This window comes from Nicotiana tabacum, chromosome 2, assembly GCF_000715075.1.
Source record: "Nicotiana tabacum cultivar K326 chromosome 2, ASM71507v2, whole genome shotgun sequence".
In the NCBI taxonomy this organism is placed as follows: Eukaryota; Viridiplantae; Streptophyta; class Magnoliopsida; order Solanales; family Solanaceae; genus Nicotiana; species Nicotiana tabacum.
The window spans coordinates 78,020,232-78,036,630 of NC_134081.1; the positions used below are offsets into that span (position 1 = coordinate 78,020,232).

Genomic DNA, 16,399 nt, shown 5'->3' on the forward strand with positions numbered 1-16,399 from the left:
TTATCATTCAATCTTATACATATATGCAAACTCTACATTTTTTATTAAAAGTTTTAAATATAAATATATCACTCAACTTTTACTTTATTTCCATAAACTGTTAACTATTTTATTGTTAACAAAAAAGTCTCAACTTTGTATAAGATCATTAGGAAGTATTTCATTGTTTTCTCATAGTCAGGGGCGGGGCCACAATGTTGGTTGTGAGTTCGGTTGAATTCGGTAGCTTTTATTCAAATTTTATATTTGTATTAAAAAATTCAATGAATATGTACAAATTTTTAATTTAGAACCCAGTAACTTAAAAAGATTATAATCCCGAACCCATAAGGCTCAAATCCTAGCTACGCCTCTACTCATAGCGACTTTTTGTGACAGGAAAAGATAAATGATTTTATGATTGCAAACAAAATATTTTAGTGATTTTCATAATACTTAGGTATAATTGAGTGATCTTTACATTATGAAAATGGTTAGCGGCTTAGGTATATTAAAGTAAAAGTTGAATAATTATTCATAAAATTAAGGGAAAAGGTCCAAAATTGCCGCTCTACTATACTATATTGTTTACTTCTGCCACCCGTTATACTATTCGTCCAATCTAGTCCCTACCATTAATCAATTTTTAAAAATTGCCCCTAACCCTAACAGATTTACACCATGACAGCTGACCCCTCAATATTTTTCATGTCAGCTGCCAAGTCACTCGACCCCACTAATTTTAAACCCCACAAACCCCATTACATTCTCCATTGACAAAGAAATACCAACTTGTACCATTAAGCTCCATGTTTCACCACTTGATCGATTCAACAATCAGGAAAAATAAGTAATTCCGTGCTCTATAACATCTTTATTTTCCTTGTTTTTCAAAGAAAAGGAAATTTCTTCAATTTATTTCCCACTCCAATTAAAATGAAAAAAATAATATCTCATGGTTAGAAATTAGGTTTGTGAGATTCCACATTTTTTCAATCATGGTTTTCGAAAAATGCCATAAAAAAGAAGAAAGAGAGATCAGAAAGCATAACTACTCTCGGTTCTTCACAAATTTCGGGTATAATTGTTAAACAAATTTGAAAACCCATTTGCTTTGGAATTAGAAATTTGTGACGGTGTTTTTAAAGGAAAACTTGAGGCATAAATCTGATTTGAGCAAAAGAAGTTATTGGTGATAAAAAAAATAGGAAAAAAGATTGAAGCCCACCGTGAAAGAACAAACTTCAAAGATTTGGATATGCAAATAAACCCGAATTTGTACAGAACAGAGGTTGCTTTGGTTGCTGTTCCAAATCTCATCCAATTATTATTGTGGATAATCCATCTAAAGGACTAGGGATTCAAGGAAAGTTGGTGAGGAAACCGAGTGTATCGGACGATTTTGGGAGCATCAGTACATGTGAGATGGGTATGAAAATTAACTCTGCGATTTTGAAGAAGTGATAGTTGACAGATTCAAATCTGAAGGGGCAATATTTGTTGAGCTTAAAATTGAATATCGCTATTAAATTTGAAAAGCAAAAAATAAAAACACCATTGAAGATCTTTTGGGTATTGAATCATTAAATCTGAAATTTTTATCGAATTTATTTGTTGGAGATTTGGTGTTGGTTGAGTCGTGAAGCTACAAATCAATTAAAGAGCTGATTTCAATCTATTATTGCTGCGTGATAAATTTAGAAACCAAATCGTTAAGGAAATGTACGGAGATGTTCTTTTGAAATTTTTTAAAAGAAAAAACCCCAAAGTTGCAAATTTGGTGGGGTAATGCATGAGAGACGGGTGATGTAATGGGGTATGAGGAGTTTTAATTTGGTGGGGTCAAATGACTTGGCAGCTGACATAAAAAATATTGAGAGGTTAGCTGCCACGGTATAGATTGGTAATGGTTAGGGACAATTTTAAAAAGTTGATTAACGGTAGGGGCTATATTGAACGAATAGTATAATGGGTGACAGAAATAAATAATAAAGTATACTAGATGGGCAATTTTGGACCTTCCCCCTAAAATTAAAATTTGGATTATTTATCTTCAAATATGATAACAAGTTAGTTCTTTAGTGTTCCAGAAATTTTATTTTCTCTTTAGTCTTCAATACTGGCGCACGATATAAAAGTAGTCCTAAAAAAAATTATATAATAATATAGCGTCAACTAATAGCTCTTTGGATGGTTGTTATATAACGTTTTATAATGGGCAAAATATATACTTACCCATCGACCTTCTAATTAAATCCCTCTTACACACTTGTTAAATATGAGAAAAATATTACACACCAAAACTTTTAAAAGTGTGTCAATTACACACCTCTTTTGCCATGTATCACACACGTGTATTACACATAAAAGAGGCGCGTGAAAACTAAAAATTTCATCTGAAATTAAGTTCCCCCTTTTCTTAACTATTTCCTTTTCAAATTAAAAAAAAAATATAACCCATGTCTTCTTCCCCACCCCCAAATTCCAGCGTTTCCTCTCCCCTCCCCTCCCGTTTCATCTTCTTCCCCAACCCCCATCCTAGTTTTGTATACCCCCTCATATTTCGTCTCTCCGACCCCCATGACTAAGAAGAAAAAGACAAAGAAGAAGAAAATAGGAGCTATTGGGTCTTGTAAAAATTATTATTATTGACTTCTTGAAAAAGCTTGAAAGTTTAATCGAGTCTTGAAGTTTAATCGAGTCTTGCTGATTTTGGTGTTCCATGACCTAGAAAATTAGTTTGAATTCGTGATTATTATTGAGTAAAAATTTACTTAGGTGATTAATTTTAATAAAATTAAAAAAATACCATTAACAAGTTTGAAGCTTTGGGTTTGAGCTTGTATAAGGATTTGTGATGAATGTTATTAAAACTTATTAAAAATCGGCAAAGAGTTGAATCTATAGTTAGGGAAGAAGGTGCTTGTGGTGGAAGGGTTGGTGGTAGTATGGTGGTGGTGGAGAAGATGATGGGGTTGGAAAGATGAGGAGGGACAGGGTTTTTTCTTTTCTGTATTTTTTTCTTTGGGAAGATGAGGAGGGAGTATTTATTTTCTTTTCAGATTTTCTTTTTTTCTCTGTTTATGACAAGTGTCAGATATTGATTGGCGTGTGTAATAGCAATCTTTAAGCAGATGTCGTCAAACACAGAAGTGGTGTATAATTGACACACATTTTAAAGTTTTGGTGTGTAATATTATTTCCGTATTTAATAGGTATGTAAGAGGGATTTGGGGACAAAGTCGATGGGTTAAAATATGTATTTTGCCTTTTATAATATATCGTATAGTATTGTATTGTATTGTACTGTATCTTTTTGATGTATACAATGTTTGGATAAATGATAATTATTTTTCGTCGTTTCATGATGTCATGCACCAACAATATGAAAAATAAACTTGCAATATTATAAAGAAAAATTAAGGTACGAGATAGAAATATTATATAAAACGTAAGATAAATGATATATGATTATTTAATAATATGAAAGGGCAAGATGAGAGAAAAAATACGGCAACGACGCGGCCACACCAAATTGGTCATTCCATAAAGCGACACTTTTCGTCGTTATGTAACGAAGTATTTAATGATGCAATACAATAATATTTAAGTAACAATCAAAACAAATATTGTATTTAAAGTAACAATACAATACAACATGTAACAACCATCCAAACAAGCTTTAAAGTCTAGGGTTTTTTCCCTTTGCTATTTATAAAATTATCTAGATTTGGTACATGAATTATACACACAAAATCATCTATCCTATTCCTGTTGTTGAAAAATACAATGGCAAAACTACAAAAAGCAAGAGGCAGACACTGTTTATTTCCTTTCACTAGTTTCTTCTGATAAATCACTGCATTATCTTTTATTCAAACCATTCATTCTTTTCTCAAGGCAATGGGATGGTCCATTTTTTCAAACCAATCATTTTCTTAAGGCGTTCGTTTTTTCTAAATTTCGTTCGCTTAAAATGGGGAAAAGATGGTGTAGAGCAGCAAAACCAGAAAAATTAAATAATAAATGTTTGTGTAATTATATTATTTTAAATAAAAATTAATTTTAAAATTAAATTATTTTGGATATATATAAATATGTGTCAATTTTATTTTGTTGTTGTTTCTAGAGCATAAATTAGGAGTTGGGACATAATAAGTAGTAAAAACTACCGTACCAAAAATAAGTAAAAAAGTAGAGCAAGCTTTAAGCGGTAAGTCGGCAACAGCGGGAATCACGACGGCGCAGCAGGGGAGTGAAGAGAGCCATTCTCTTCAGCTGCTATTGCCCTACCTATGCGCTTCAATCGGAGAAGATATTAGTAGTAGATTTTGGTTACAGAGCTCCCCGGTGACTTGAAGAAGTTTGTAGAAGAAGACACGAAGATGTCAGACCTAGACAGGCAAATAGAACAGCTCAAAAGATGCGAACCGTTAAAGGAATCGGAAGTGAAGGCTCTTTGTCTTAAAGCTATGGAAATCCTCGTTGAAGAAAGCAATGTGCAGAGAGTCGACGCCCCAGTCACTGTAAGTCGAAATTAAAACCCTACGTCGGAGCGATATAAGAGAGATGAACTATAAGTTGTGACTGAGCTGAAGTGTGGGTTAATGAATCAATATATTTGTTTTCCCAATTGCTCTATGGGATTCAGTCTAGGTTAATTGTTGATGATGTAGGGTTTTTATCTGTTATTGTTTTTAAACCTTTTCAATTCCGTTTGAAAGCGCAAACTTCCCAAAAGACTTGTATTTTAGAGTCATTTGGATGCTCCCTTTTTCATTTTATAGGTTGAGTTGTTGGAAATTCATGTAAGAATATTCTATTATTGTTCTGCAGGTTATTTTAGATTGAGAAGTTGTAGCCATGTAAGTTTGAGTAATATTTTGTTACTTTCTTAAATTTAGCTGCAAAAGCCTAGGAAATATCAAATTTCATTGAAATTAACTAAATGATGACAATTACGCCGGCAAATGCGAAGACAATAGTGCTAGTTGCTCAAGATAAATGGTGTTTCGTGAGCCTAAATGGCAGTACGAAGTTGCACATAGTAGAATTCTGGAATAAGAATTATAAGATCCAAATGAACAATAGGAATATAGAAGTATTTTTGCATTTTCCCTTTGTTTAGATGCGTCTAAATTCATATTTTATTTGAAGGTTCGGCTCTTACGATGAAACAGATAGTCTTCTATCCATGACATGGTAGCCTTGAGTTGAAGTATTATGGAATGTGTCAGAGATTCTGTTGAGATGGACATGTTATTTGTAGTAGTCGAAATTCAAGAGAATTAATGCAACTGAATATTAGAATGTCTATATTAATTTTTAACGTTTAGGTTAATTGTCAGGCCTCATTTTTTTTTTTTTTAAGATTAAGACGTCTGAATCTTAATACACGTCTGGATATCAAAATGTGTATTAAGATTAAGACATCCGAATCATTAAGATCTGAATACTAAATGATTCTGACTGTTTGATTTTTAACATCTGAATGTATAAAGTTTACGTTTATTTGAAAATTAATAAACATAAAATTCAAATAAAATACTAATTAATCTAATATTCCATCACTAAAATATATAGCTTTTTAAAATATGATAGTTGCCGGTGATGATGGCTAACGGTAGTGCTTCTGAATGCCGACTAAAAACGGTGGTTGGTGGTAGTTTAAGGTAGTAGCTAGTGGTAGCTATTATGATTGAGGATGGTGGTGGTGGGTAGTGATATTTAATAATGGCGGGTGGTGGTGGTGATGGTAGTTGTGATTGAGGAAGATGGTGGTGGGTGATGGTAGTTTATAATGATAGTCAGTGCCAGCTATGGTTGTTGATGGTGATGGGGTGGTTAGTTGTGGTAGTTGAGGTGAATGAGTGTTGGTTGTCGTTAATGATGGTGGTGGGCATGGTGGGTGGTGGGTGGTGGTAGTCGACAATGGTGCCGGCTATGATTGAGGATGATGGTGGTGGTGGGTGGCATGGTGGTAGTTGATAATGGTAGGCGGTAGAATGAATATGGATGATAGCATCTTAATGAAATTAAGTCTCTGTTATAGATCTTAATGATACAGACCTATTCAGACCCATTAAGTGGCTGTGAAGTAAAAACAAACAAACACACTTAACGATTAAGATCTGAATAATTAAGATTCAGGCTTTAAAAACAAACGCACTTAATGTTTGAGATCTGAATAATTAAGATTCAGATCTCCATTAAGTGCAAACAAATGAGGCCTTAATATTCTTAGTGATAGTGTCATAATTAGGCATCACGATAAGTAGGTAGATTCCCTTATTTTTCTGTAGCATGAACTCTATATAAGGGGCTCCTTTATTTGTTGTTCACCACTCAATTCAATAAGAATTTACCTCTCCTCTTCTATCATCTCTATAGTAGAGATTGTAGCTTCTGCCTACCTTAGGCTGCGCAGTTGCCCAAAATTTTCTTTCTTTTTGGAAGTGTAACTATTCTTGTCTATTAGTGGTTATCGTTTTGACAGCGTCACACCTTCATTTAAGTTACTGTTTCACTGACATCGCATCTATTTCTGTGCATATCTTTTGTGTATTCCCTCAGTCTACCTAATTCCGACATCTGGAGTTAGTGTCGTTAAGATGAAAGAACATTGGAAACCTTAGCTTTAAATTCATTGGTGCGTCTGTAGAGCACGTCTCAAAACAACAACAACAACATACCCAGTGTAGAGCACGTCTCATGCACCATTAAATTACTAAGATTGGTGACATACTGACATTAGTCTATATCAGGTAATGTCAAGTCACATTTGTGTGGGTTTAGGAGTGATGTTATTAGTCCATATCCGTGGACCTGTAAAGCCTGTACTTCATTCTTTCCTAGCTAGTGTACTACATGTTATTGCCAATCAGCGCTATGTTATCATCAGGTAGCACCATCAATTGCAATGATATGGTCCAATTGACACTTGAAAGTATGCTTGTGTTTGTCAACGTTTTGATCAAGTTGGCTGCATGCATATTTCAAGTCAGCCATGACTCTTTGTATTCATAATAGCTTCACGATCCAGTTAATTTTGTTTCACGGTAGCGCCAACCCAATTTTATTTTCACCTACACTGTTTAAGACACTATTCAGATGCCTGTTCTGGGCTTCTGGAAACAACTACTTATTTTGTGTTAATGACTTGATTTTCTAGTCTTGAATTGATTTGCACACATGCATTGGTTCATCGCTTGAATTTGAAGGGGGATGTTGATATTAAGAGAACTGGTTAGACTGTGTTGTTGTTGTTGTTGGTTAGACTGTGTCTAGGGTCATTTTTTTAAGCATTAAGATTTTATTGAAATGTTTGGGCAAAAAAACCGTATACAAGTGGTATACCCCAAAAAGGAAGAAAACTGACAAAAAGATAATGATTTTGTACAAAAGTCACTCAATCTTCTACACAAAGAGGAGTCTCGTGGGTGCACCAAAAGGAAATAAGGAATACGAGGCTGTTCCACAACTGTGCAAAGTTACTCTATTCCCTCAAAACCTCTCCTAGATCTTTCCTTCCAAACCACCCACATCAGTGCTAAAGGTGCTACCTTCCATGCCTGCATCTACTCCTCCGTCTTCCTGTGTTTAGGGTCATTTAATGTGTCTATGTTTAATGTATAACATTTTATTATTTGTTGATAAATCAAATAAATTTCATTAATACATATCAAGATGGTATTAGCTTTACATAAATATATTAAAAGATTAATTATATAGAATGTTAATAGAATATTGTGAATGATTATGGTGAGCTTTAATGGAACGGCATGGTCTGTGAGGATTCATATAGGCGACATCAACTTGCTTGGGATTGAGGCATATTATAGTTAGCAATCCTGAAAATTAAGAAAGTTTCTTCATCTCATTTAGCGTAAACTCGTCATTTTTTGGACAGAGTATAGCCTAAGCTCCCATATTTACAAGCTCACATATATTGTGCAATACTAACAGTAAGGGTTTTTCTCCTTTCTCTTTTCACGGTATTGAAATTGCTTCTTTATATTCTTTTTGATGAAATTGCTTCTCTTTTGTTGAAATTGCTTCTTTATATACTATGCAGTATTAGTTGAGGATGGAGCAATGATAACATGATTAGTGTTTTTCTTTTTCCTTATGGGAGTGAGAGGATGTTTGATCAGAGATCGCTAATGTGATGCTAGTCCACTTTCTGTTATTCAGCTGTTTGTTTTAGAAAAAAATTAATCAACCTAAATCTTATTTCTTCCTAGGACTCATCTAGCAACTGTTTGTTATGTAGAAGTATTGGTCATTTGTCTTGTAAAGAAACCAACTAGCTGGGGATTGAGGTTCGGTTGTTATTGTTGGTACTGCTGCTTACTGGGGTTAATCCTGGGGTTCTTGCTGAAAAAAATACTACAGCATCTGGAGAGGGCTCAAGAATCTGGTTTGGGTCTGGTGAAATGTCGAGAAACAAAAGAAGCAAAGAAAGATGACTGTAGAGGATTTGCTTGGGATGACAAACAATCACCAATAAACAAACAATGCTTAATTGCTAGTTATGATAGCTAATTTGAATTTCACAATTCAAGAACATCACAATAGGTGAGAATAACCTAGTCATTAGTTTATTTTACCTATCAAGGAAAAAAAAGGAAACACCAAGTCATTAGACTCTTTTTGTAGAAGTCATTAGACTTGTCCTGACAGTTTCAAGTAAATTGCCATAAAGAATGAACTTACTTCCAAATGAAATAGAGACGGAGAAAAAAACAAAATGCCTACTTAGTTTTCTGAGAATAGATGAGTTAAAATTAGTAAAACATTTGTGAACTGAATGGTCACAAAGAAGGGAAAAAGTTATGGACCTTAGAACAAAAGATATGGAGTAATGTAAAGAAAAGTAAGTTTTCTGAAATGGTATAAGAATGACCTATCCATGCATTGGTAATTATTGAAGTACCGTTCTAAAGTTTGGTTTACCCTTGGAGTTGTTTTACCCTAAATTGAATGTTAATTTTCTTCAATCAGTTGTTTCAGTTGGGATTAACATAAGATAAATTTAGTGACCGGAAGAGGCAAAGTTCTGAGCCACCTTCTACCTTTGAAGAAGCTTACCTTTGAGACCTGACTACTAAAAGCTCTGATTCCTTTGTTTTTTCCCTGAAGTAGACCATCTCCTTATGCTTAGTTTCTTGATATTGATTGAGTGCTGCTGTCTTAATGACTTCATAAAATGAACTTGTGGAGCCTCTTGGGAAATATACTGAAATGTGTGGTATGGACTTGTGAAATTCTAAAAGTTACAGGAGCAAATGTGATCATTTCTAAACTCTTACCATATATTGTCTATTTGGCCTTATCATTTACAAGCGACATGCGAGCGTGCTATGTTTGTTTCTTAATTTATTTTTTTCTGATGTGAGTTCCACTTATCTATGTTCTGGTATTGCTTCAAATTTGGATCAGCTGTTATTTTCTTGTGTGTATAGATATGTGGTGATATCCATGGGCAATTTTACGACATGAAAGAGCTATTCAAAGTGGGAGGTGATTGTCCAAAGACAAATTACTTGTTTCTCGGAGATTTTGTTGATAGAGGATTTTATTCCGTTGAGACATTTCTTCTTCTACTAGCTCTGAAGGTACTTTCTGTTTCTAACTGTTTCCTGTGATACCGGGTAGATATCATATTCATGCAAGGTTTATCTGACTTACATTATTGTTGATTTTTTTTTTTAGTGTTCACTGTGGTAAGTTGGTTATAAGGATATCTCTGCTTCTCGCACTTTTGTGTTTTTTCTATAAGACAAGCTGACAGCTCAGGAAACTACCCTCCGTAGTCTGCATGTTCTACATCAACTACTGCTGCCTTTGTTTGGTTCATGATGTTTTGTAAATTGTAATGGAAGTGAAGTGGAAATTGTGTTGGATTGGATGCAAAATAGTTGGTCAGACTCATTTAAACTTCCATGTGACGGGGCAACTTACATGTGCTTGTTTACTTTGCTACCTGGAGACCCCTGGAATGCTTGAAGAAAAGGCAAATAAGTTATATAAAGATATCTCCGTTGAAATTTTTCTTATCAGTATTTGTCATTACATTTTTTTTGGGATTCTCGTGGTATCCGGACTAGCTTGCGAGCACTTCGATTTATTCCCCGGGGTACTTGCTAACTCCCACCAGTACAGGTACTATCATGGTTCTCGATCCACTTCACTGACCACTAGGCCACACCCTTGGGTGCTTTTCAGATCATTGTTAACTATGAGGAAGCTTTTTCCCCTTTTTTTTCTTCTGGGTGACATGACAATCTGGTTTTGCTTCTTGAAGTTGTAAATAAGTTGGGTTCAGGACCATCTGTGACATGTTATTTCGTTTACCTAGCTTGTTGGTTCTGTGCATGCTCTCCCCCTCCCCCGCTTCTTCATCTTTGCCTTATTGTTGAAGATTTCCATTTGGCTGTGCTTCATCCTAGATTGATGCGTCTTTGGAAAATAACTGAGCGTTCATCTCTTATAAAACCCATGCTGAAATAGAAGCAAACATGTTGCTTCAATGTGCCAATATTCTTTGTGCCTTTCCTTGTTGAGTTGCTTATAATAGGTTCTTTATTTCCATATTCATGTTTAGTGAGCATGTTGCCTTTGCCCTTTCAATTAATTGGTGATGCATCATTATCCAAAAAAGAGAATAAATTGGAGATGTATAATCAGGTGAGATATCCAGATCGGATCACTCTTATCAGAGGTAACCATGAGAGCCGCCAGATCACACAGGTTGGTCCTTCATTTTCTCCCCAACTTCTTAAACTTAATTATTATCATCTTATTTTTTCTTCAAAATTTCCAGGTGTATGGATTCTATGATGAGTGCCTGCGGAAGTATGGTTCAGTAAATGTTTGGAGATATTGCACAGATATCTTTGACTACTTAAGGTTTTCTACTTTATTCTAGTGTCTAAAATAGGAGAACAACTGATTGTTCAATGCATTTTCAGTAGATCCATTTCTTTCAAGCTTGTCACTGGATCTTTCCTGTCTGTTATGCGCTTTATCCAACCTTTTCTGTTTCCATTGAACCTAATACATGACTTGCAAGTTTGTCCATTTGCTTGACCATACTTGACCTGAGAAATTCTGGACATTGGTATCCTGCATGTCCTCTTTTCTCGCTCCAGCAGTGTGAATGGCTGTCTGTACAAGTCGTGGTACATTTAGCTATCGGTAATACTAAACTTATATTACCTTGTCTTGATCATAACACAGCTTGTCCGCTCTTATTGAGAATAAGATATTCTCTGTTCATGGTGGTCTTTCTCCTACAATATCTACCTTAGACCAGGTCTGGAACTAATCTCTGACTCCTTTGCTTGAACTTTTACATGTGGTGAAATACATTGACATCATCACCTCTATCTCAGATTCGAACTATCGATCGAAAGCAAGAAGTTCCACATGAGGGTGCCATGTGTGACCTACTATGGTCAGATCCGGAGGACATTGTTGATGGATGGGGATTGAGTCCTCGTGGTGCAGGTTTCCTTTTTGGTGGCAGTGTTGTTACTTCATTTAACCATACAAATAACATAGACTACATATGCCGTGCACATCAGTTAGTAATGGAAGGATATAAATGGATGTTCAATAATCAGATAGTTACAGTCTGGTCTGCTCCGAACTACTGTTACAGGTCAGTTAAGTCACAGGGTTAGTTTGCATTTTGTTCTTTTTTATAAGGGTATGTTCATTTCATGTATTTTTTACGAGAATAATTTGCATTTGTCCTGGTACATTGCAGATGTGGGAATGTTGCCGCAATTCTTGAGCTAGATGAGAATCTTAATAAGCAGTTCCGTGTGTTTGAAGCCGCTCCACAGGTATGTGCCTATAATCATTCTTATTTCTTGTTTTTCTTGTTGGTGAATGAGCAAAGAGGTCATTAATTTATCAATATGTTATTTTCACTTGTAATGGTTAAACAGAAATTCTGCATACCAAGTTTGTCACGCCCCATTCCCGGGAAGCGCGACCGACGCTCAACCGAGTGAACCCGACCGAGAAAGCCTGTTAGATACTTTCTACCCAATTAACCCATGATCAAGAAAAGGCGTGATTTCATTAATTATACAGTAGGAATCTCATTCATACAATACTAAATTATTTCATTAGTCATTGTGCCTTTAAGTCTCAAAATACACATTTCTTATAGTTAAAGTGGAACTAGTGATCAAACACAACATAAATTGTTTAACATTCCCAACACCCATATACAACCCACATAGTGTCTACAGAGCCTCTAAAGATACAAAAGAGAGTAAAGATGGTGCCGGCAACAAGGCCCCGGCTATACCTCAAAAAGTGACCATGATATAAACAAAAGGTACAATACATGACCCCGGAATGAAATGGGGCTCACCGAGTCCGCTGAGAAGAGGATGCAGCACTATCTGAGATCTGCACTGTCTGCTATGTAACCACCTGCATCCATTTAAAGATGCAGCGCCTCCGGCAAAATGGACGTTAGTATCGTCGAATAGCACTAGTATGTATAGCTAAACACCAGCTCCATAGAATGAGTAATAATACAAGAGGGACAATCAAGAATTCAATAAGGCTTCAAATAATAGTAAAACAACAAGTTAAGGATCATATACGTTTTCAAGTCAATCTCCATATTATTAGGTTGGGTGGTCTTTAGTACCGATATTTCTCAATTCACAATACCTCCGTATTCTTACACGGAGTCCGATCTCGGCCCGACCGGCTAGGCCGCCTCATCTGAGACATTACCACAATTTCATTATAACTTTCCAGCACAGAACCACCATGTGTGCGACATGGCGTCCGATCACGGCCCAATCGGCTAGGCCATCTCATTTGAGACATCCACCCTTTTCACAATTTCGTCCACAATACCACCGTGTTCTTACACGGAGTCCGATCTCGGCCCGACCGGCTAGGCCATCTCATTTGAGACATTACCTTTTTCAGTCAATCATCTCATATCGTACTTCTTTCATATACTTTCGATTCATTGACACTAGTGGTTACGATTACAAAATCATTCTTGGCACTTGGCCGTATTTCATAGTTCCAGACCCCTTTCCCACATTCAATATCATTATCAAAATCAATAAGGCTTCCCATTCAAGACATTAAATTCACATATGATCAATTTGGGAATCTTAGGCACATAGAGGCTTTTCATACAATTTGGCATAACAACCTTTATTTTGATCTTGACATGAAGTCTTAACATTTCTAACACATATTCCACATTTTTAAACACATCCTCAATGACAAGATAACATGATGAAGCATTTAGAATAAATATTGAACTTACATCCTTCAACACAAACACGTTAGGAATCGTCAATTCTATAATGATCAAGGGCTTACTCCAATTACATGATCACCGTGGGGTTCGATTCTAAGAAGAAGGGGGTTTAGCCAACATACCTCAATTGAGCTCTTTAAAACTCTAAGATGTTTCAGAATATTAGACACTTCAATCTATTTTAGCAATATAACAAAATTGAACCAAAATTAGGAAGATGAACATGGTTTTAGCTCATTTGAGCATATTATCAAACACTAGGTGTGCATCAATGTTTTAAGGCTCTTTTGTGGAAGATTCCATCACTTCCCAATCCACTCTCTACCATTATTAGCTCACAATCTTCCCACATACTACAAGGATACATGCATGCAAGGTAAGCACTCCCATCCCCATGAATTATCTTACTAATGGCCCATTCTAGTTACATTTTGAAATTAAGAGTTTGGGTGATAGAATCTTACCTCTTAGGAATAAGAAGACCTAGGTGCCTTTCTTGATAATCTTCGAGATTTAAATGAGAATTAAAGAACAATGTGATGAAGATTTCTTCTCCTTCTAGGACCCTCTCTCACACTTTAAAAATATAAGAAAATATGATCAAAATGGTCCATGGTATGTGTTTTAACGAAATAGGGCCGGGTTTAAAAACCCCAAAAATGAAGCTCCGGAACAAGGTCTGCGATCGTATAATCGATATGCGGACCGTATATCGGTCGCATAATCGGTGATCAAAACAGCCAAAAACTTGTCTGTATCTGTGATCACTATGCGGCCCGCAGACATGTTCTGTGGTCGCATAATGAACCGCAGAACAGTTATGCGGTCACATAGTCGACCGCAAAATTTCATCCAAACTGGCCCAATTAACTGCCTAACTCTGCGGCCATTATGCGGCCCGCAGAGTGATTCTGCGGTCGCATAATGGACCGCAGAAACGCGTTGTTCTGCCAAAAAATTTTCTTTAATTTCCAGTGTATTGTTCAACTCAAAAAGTTTGAACCACAAAGAATTTCTATTATTATTAACCTCTATGCCTACTTTGGCATCACGGAACCCGGGTTTTTAGGAAAATTTTTACGGGCCTTACACCATCGTCCCATACATTTCTTTGATCAGTGAGGCATTTATGAAATATAACAAATGCACCAAGATGTGGCTAAAATGTACGGGGCAAAGAAGTACGAACTCAGCAAATAGACACTGCCTATTTGAAAATTGGGATTGTTGAAAGAAAATAGAAAAACTCATGACACCCTGTCTCTATGTCCTTTCCAGGCTATCCATCAAATGTGTCCCTTTTCGTGAAAGTACTTTTTCTACCCTCTTGGAATACCTTCTGAATATCACGTCACTGAAAATGTAACATCAGTCCCCCTCTTTTTTGATAATGCATCAGACACACTCTTGTTATTAATGAAAGTTCAAATTCATCAGAAACCTGACTTAATCATCAACTTTGAGCTAGTCTCTTAAATGTGAAAATGTTTATTTCCTACTACAAAAATGAAAAGACATCATTTACTTGACCATTTTTCCTTATCAAAAAAAAAAAAGAAGAAGAAAATACTTCATTCCCATTTAATACCCATGTCACTGAGCCCACAGAGATTTAGGTTAGTTAATGTGAGATTCCAGGATTGCACCATCCAAACCTTGGTTAAGAAATAACCTACTTCCCGTAGTGCTGACCCACCCTGGCACCCTCACTAAGGACCTTTGAATGTATTCCAAAACTCAAACTTAAGCACCTTTAGATATATTAGTGATATAATCAATTTCCTTGAAGCATGAATTTTCCCGTCCTCTCAGAAAATCTCAGAGATACAGTAACTGCTGACATCTTCAACGTGCCTAAATATTCAACCAAGTACATATCTTGGCTTTGCGTAAATTGATCTGGCAGGATTGATAGTTGTGCATATAGCTTGTAACCAAAGCATTAGCGCCAGTTATGTGAATTTATAAATGGAGAATGAAATTATGCATTCCTGTGGAAGAAAAGGTACCTGCTCATTGCAATTATGGGCTGAGACAAGCATACAGTCACTTTTACTCTTATACCAGGATGCCTTTGTGAGACTTCTGCACAGTATTACATTTGTTTCTGTTTTTGGTGAAATACAGGAATCGAGAGGAGCACCTGCTAAAAGGCCTCCACCAGATTACTTCCTTTAAAACCACAAAGGATCTAGTTTTTGCCATCAATATACCCACACTGTTGACAAGATGGTTGTAGAGCGCATGCAGGAGATGCTCTCGAATGATTCACACTAAGATCACTTACGAGTTATCTGGTAGAAGAGGCTTCTTGGGTTCACAGAAAGAATGGTACCATTGTTTGGGTTTTTTAATATCTTACTGAGATCCGATTGCCATATTGCCCTTTTCGAAATCCCATATTTTTTCCCCTTGTAATGATAGTGTGTAATAGAATGGGACACTGAAGTGAAATTTGCAATTGAGGCAGCTTCACTCTCCTGTAAAGGAGTTGTACGACTGAAGTCGAGGACCACAATTGAGCATCTTGTTACTTATGGACTTTGCCAATCAGAAAATGTTTCTTGGTTCCCATGTTACATATAATGCAATTCAGGCCGTCTTAACAAAAATTGTGCACATTTGGTAAGGTTAGATTGTTCGATTTGGTGCAAGATATTAGGTGTAGGAAAGTTTTGTCCAGTCTGATTGAGATACGTTTTAGGCTTCATTTTTGTGCACAGTAAGGGTAGTACATTTAGTATACTTCCTCGAGGGGTGGCGTATGGACAACAAATCAAGAGGTAGCTCATAATTTTTTTTAGTGAAAAAGGTAATTCTATGATGTGGATAGGATTATCTCAAATGAGATGTCGACATTTTCTGGCTGGGTCGTTAAAAGGTAATGTTTAAATTTCTTGACAAAGTTGTTTAATAGATACGTCCTCTTCGAGTTTTAAATGAGTATACGCTACCTGAAAAAAATATGACATTCGTGGAACAAAAAAGGTCCATAAATTATCTCATTTAGCCTAAGAAAAGGATGATAAATATTATGTGCTCGAAGTCTCTCTCACACACGTAGCCATTAATACACGAACGAGTTTGTTCTCTTCTGTCCTAATGTGC

General features: G+C 35.9%; 1 protein-coding gene across 1 annotated transcript; it reads left to right on the plus strand.

The window, feature by feature from the left end:
- Positions 1-3,988: 3,988 nt before the first annotated feature.
- On the plus strand, positions 3,989-15,903 carry LOC107819862 (serine/threonine-protein phosphatase PP-X isozyme 2). The gene is made up of 8 exons (XM_016646023.2): positions 3,989-4,505; positions 9,444-9,596; positions 10,669-10,731; positions 10,805-10,890; positions 11,221-11,296; positions 11,376-11,644; positions 11,753-11,831; positions 15,419-15,903. The coding sequence occupies exons 1-8, from the start codon at positions 4,365-4,367 to the stop codon at positions 15,467-15,469; spliced, it is 918 nt and encodes a 305-aa protein (XP_016501509.1). The 5' UTR covers positions 3,989-4,364; the 3' UTR covers positions 15,470-15,903.
- Positions 15,904-16,399: the final 496 nt, after the last annotated feature.

Excerpts from the sequence above, each read along its gene's own strand:
- LOC107819862 (XM_016646023.2), top strand. The coding sequence starts at position 4,365 with ATGTCAGACCTAGACAGGCAAATAGAACAGCTCAAAAGATGCGAACCG. Across the intron at positions 4,506-9,443 it reads GAGTCGACGCCCCAGTCACT|ATATGTGGTGATATCCATGG; the intron begins GTAAGTCGAAAT and ends TTGTGTGTATAG. Across the intron at positions 11,832-15,418 it reads TGTTTGAAGCCGCTCCACAG|GAATCGAGAGGAGCACCTGC; the intron begins GTATGTGCCTAT and ends GGTGAAATACAG.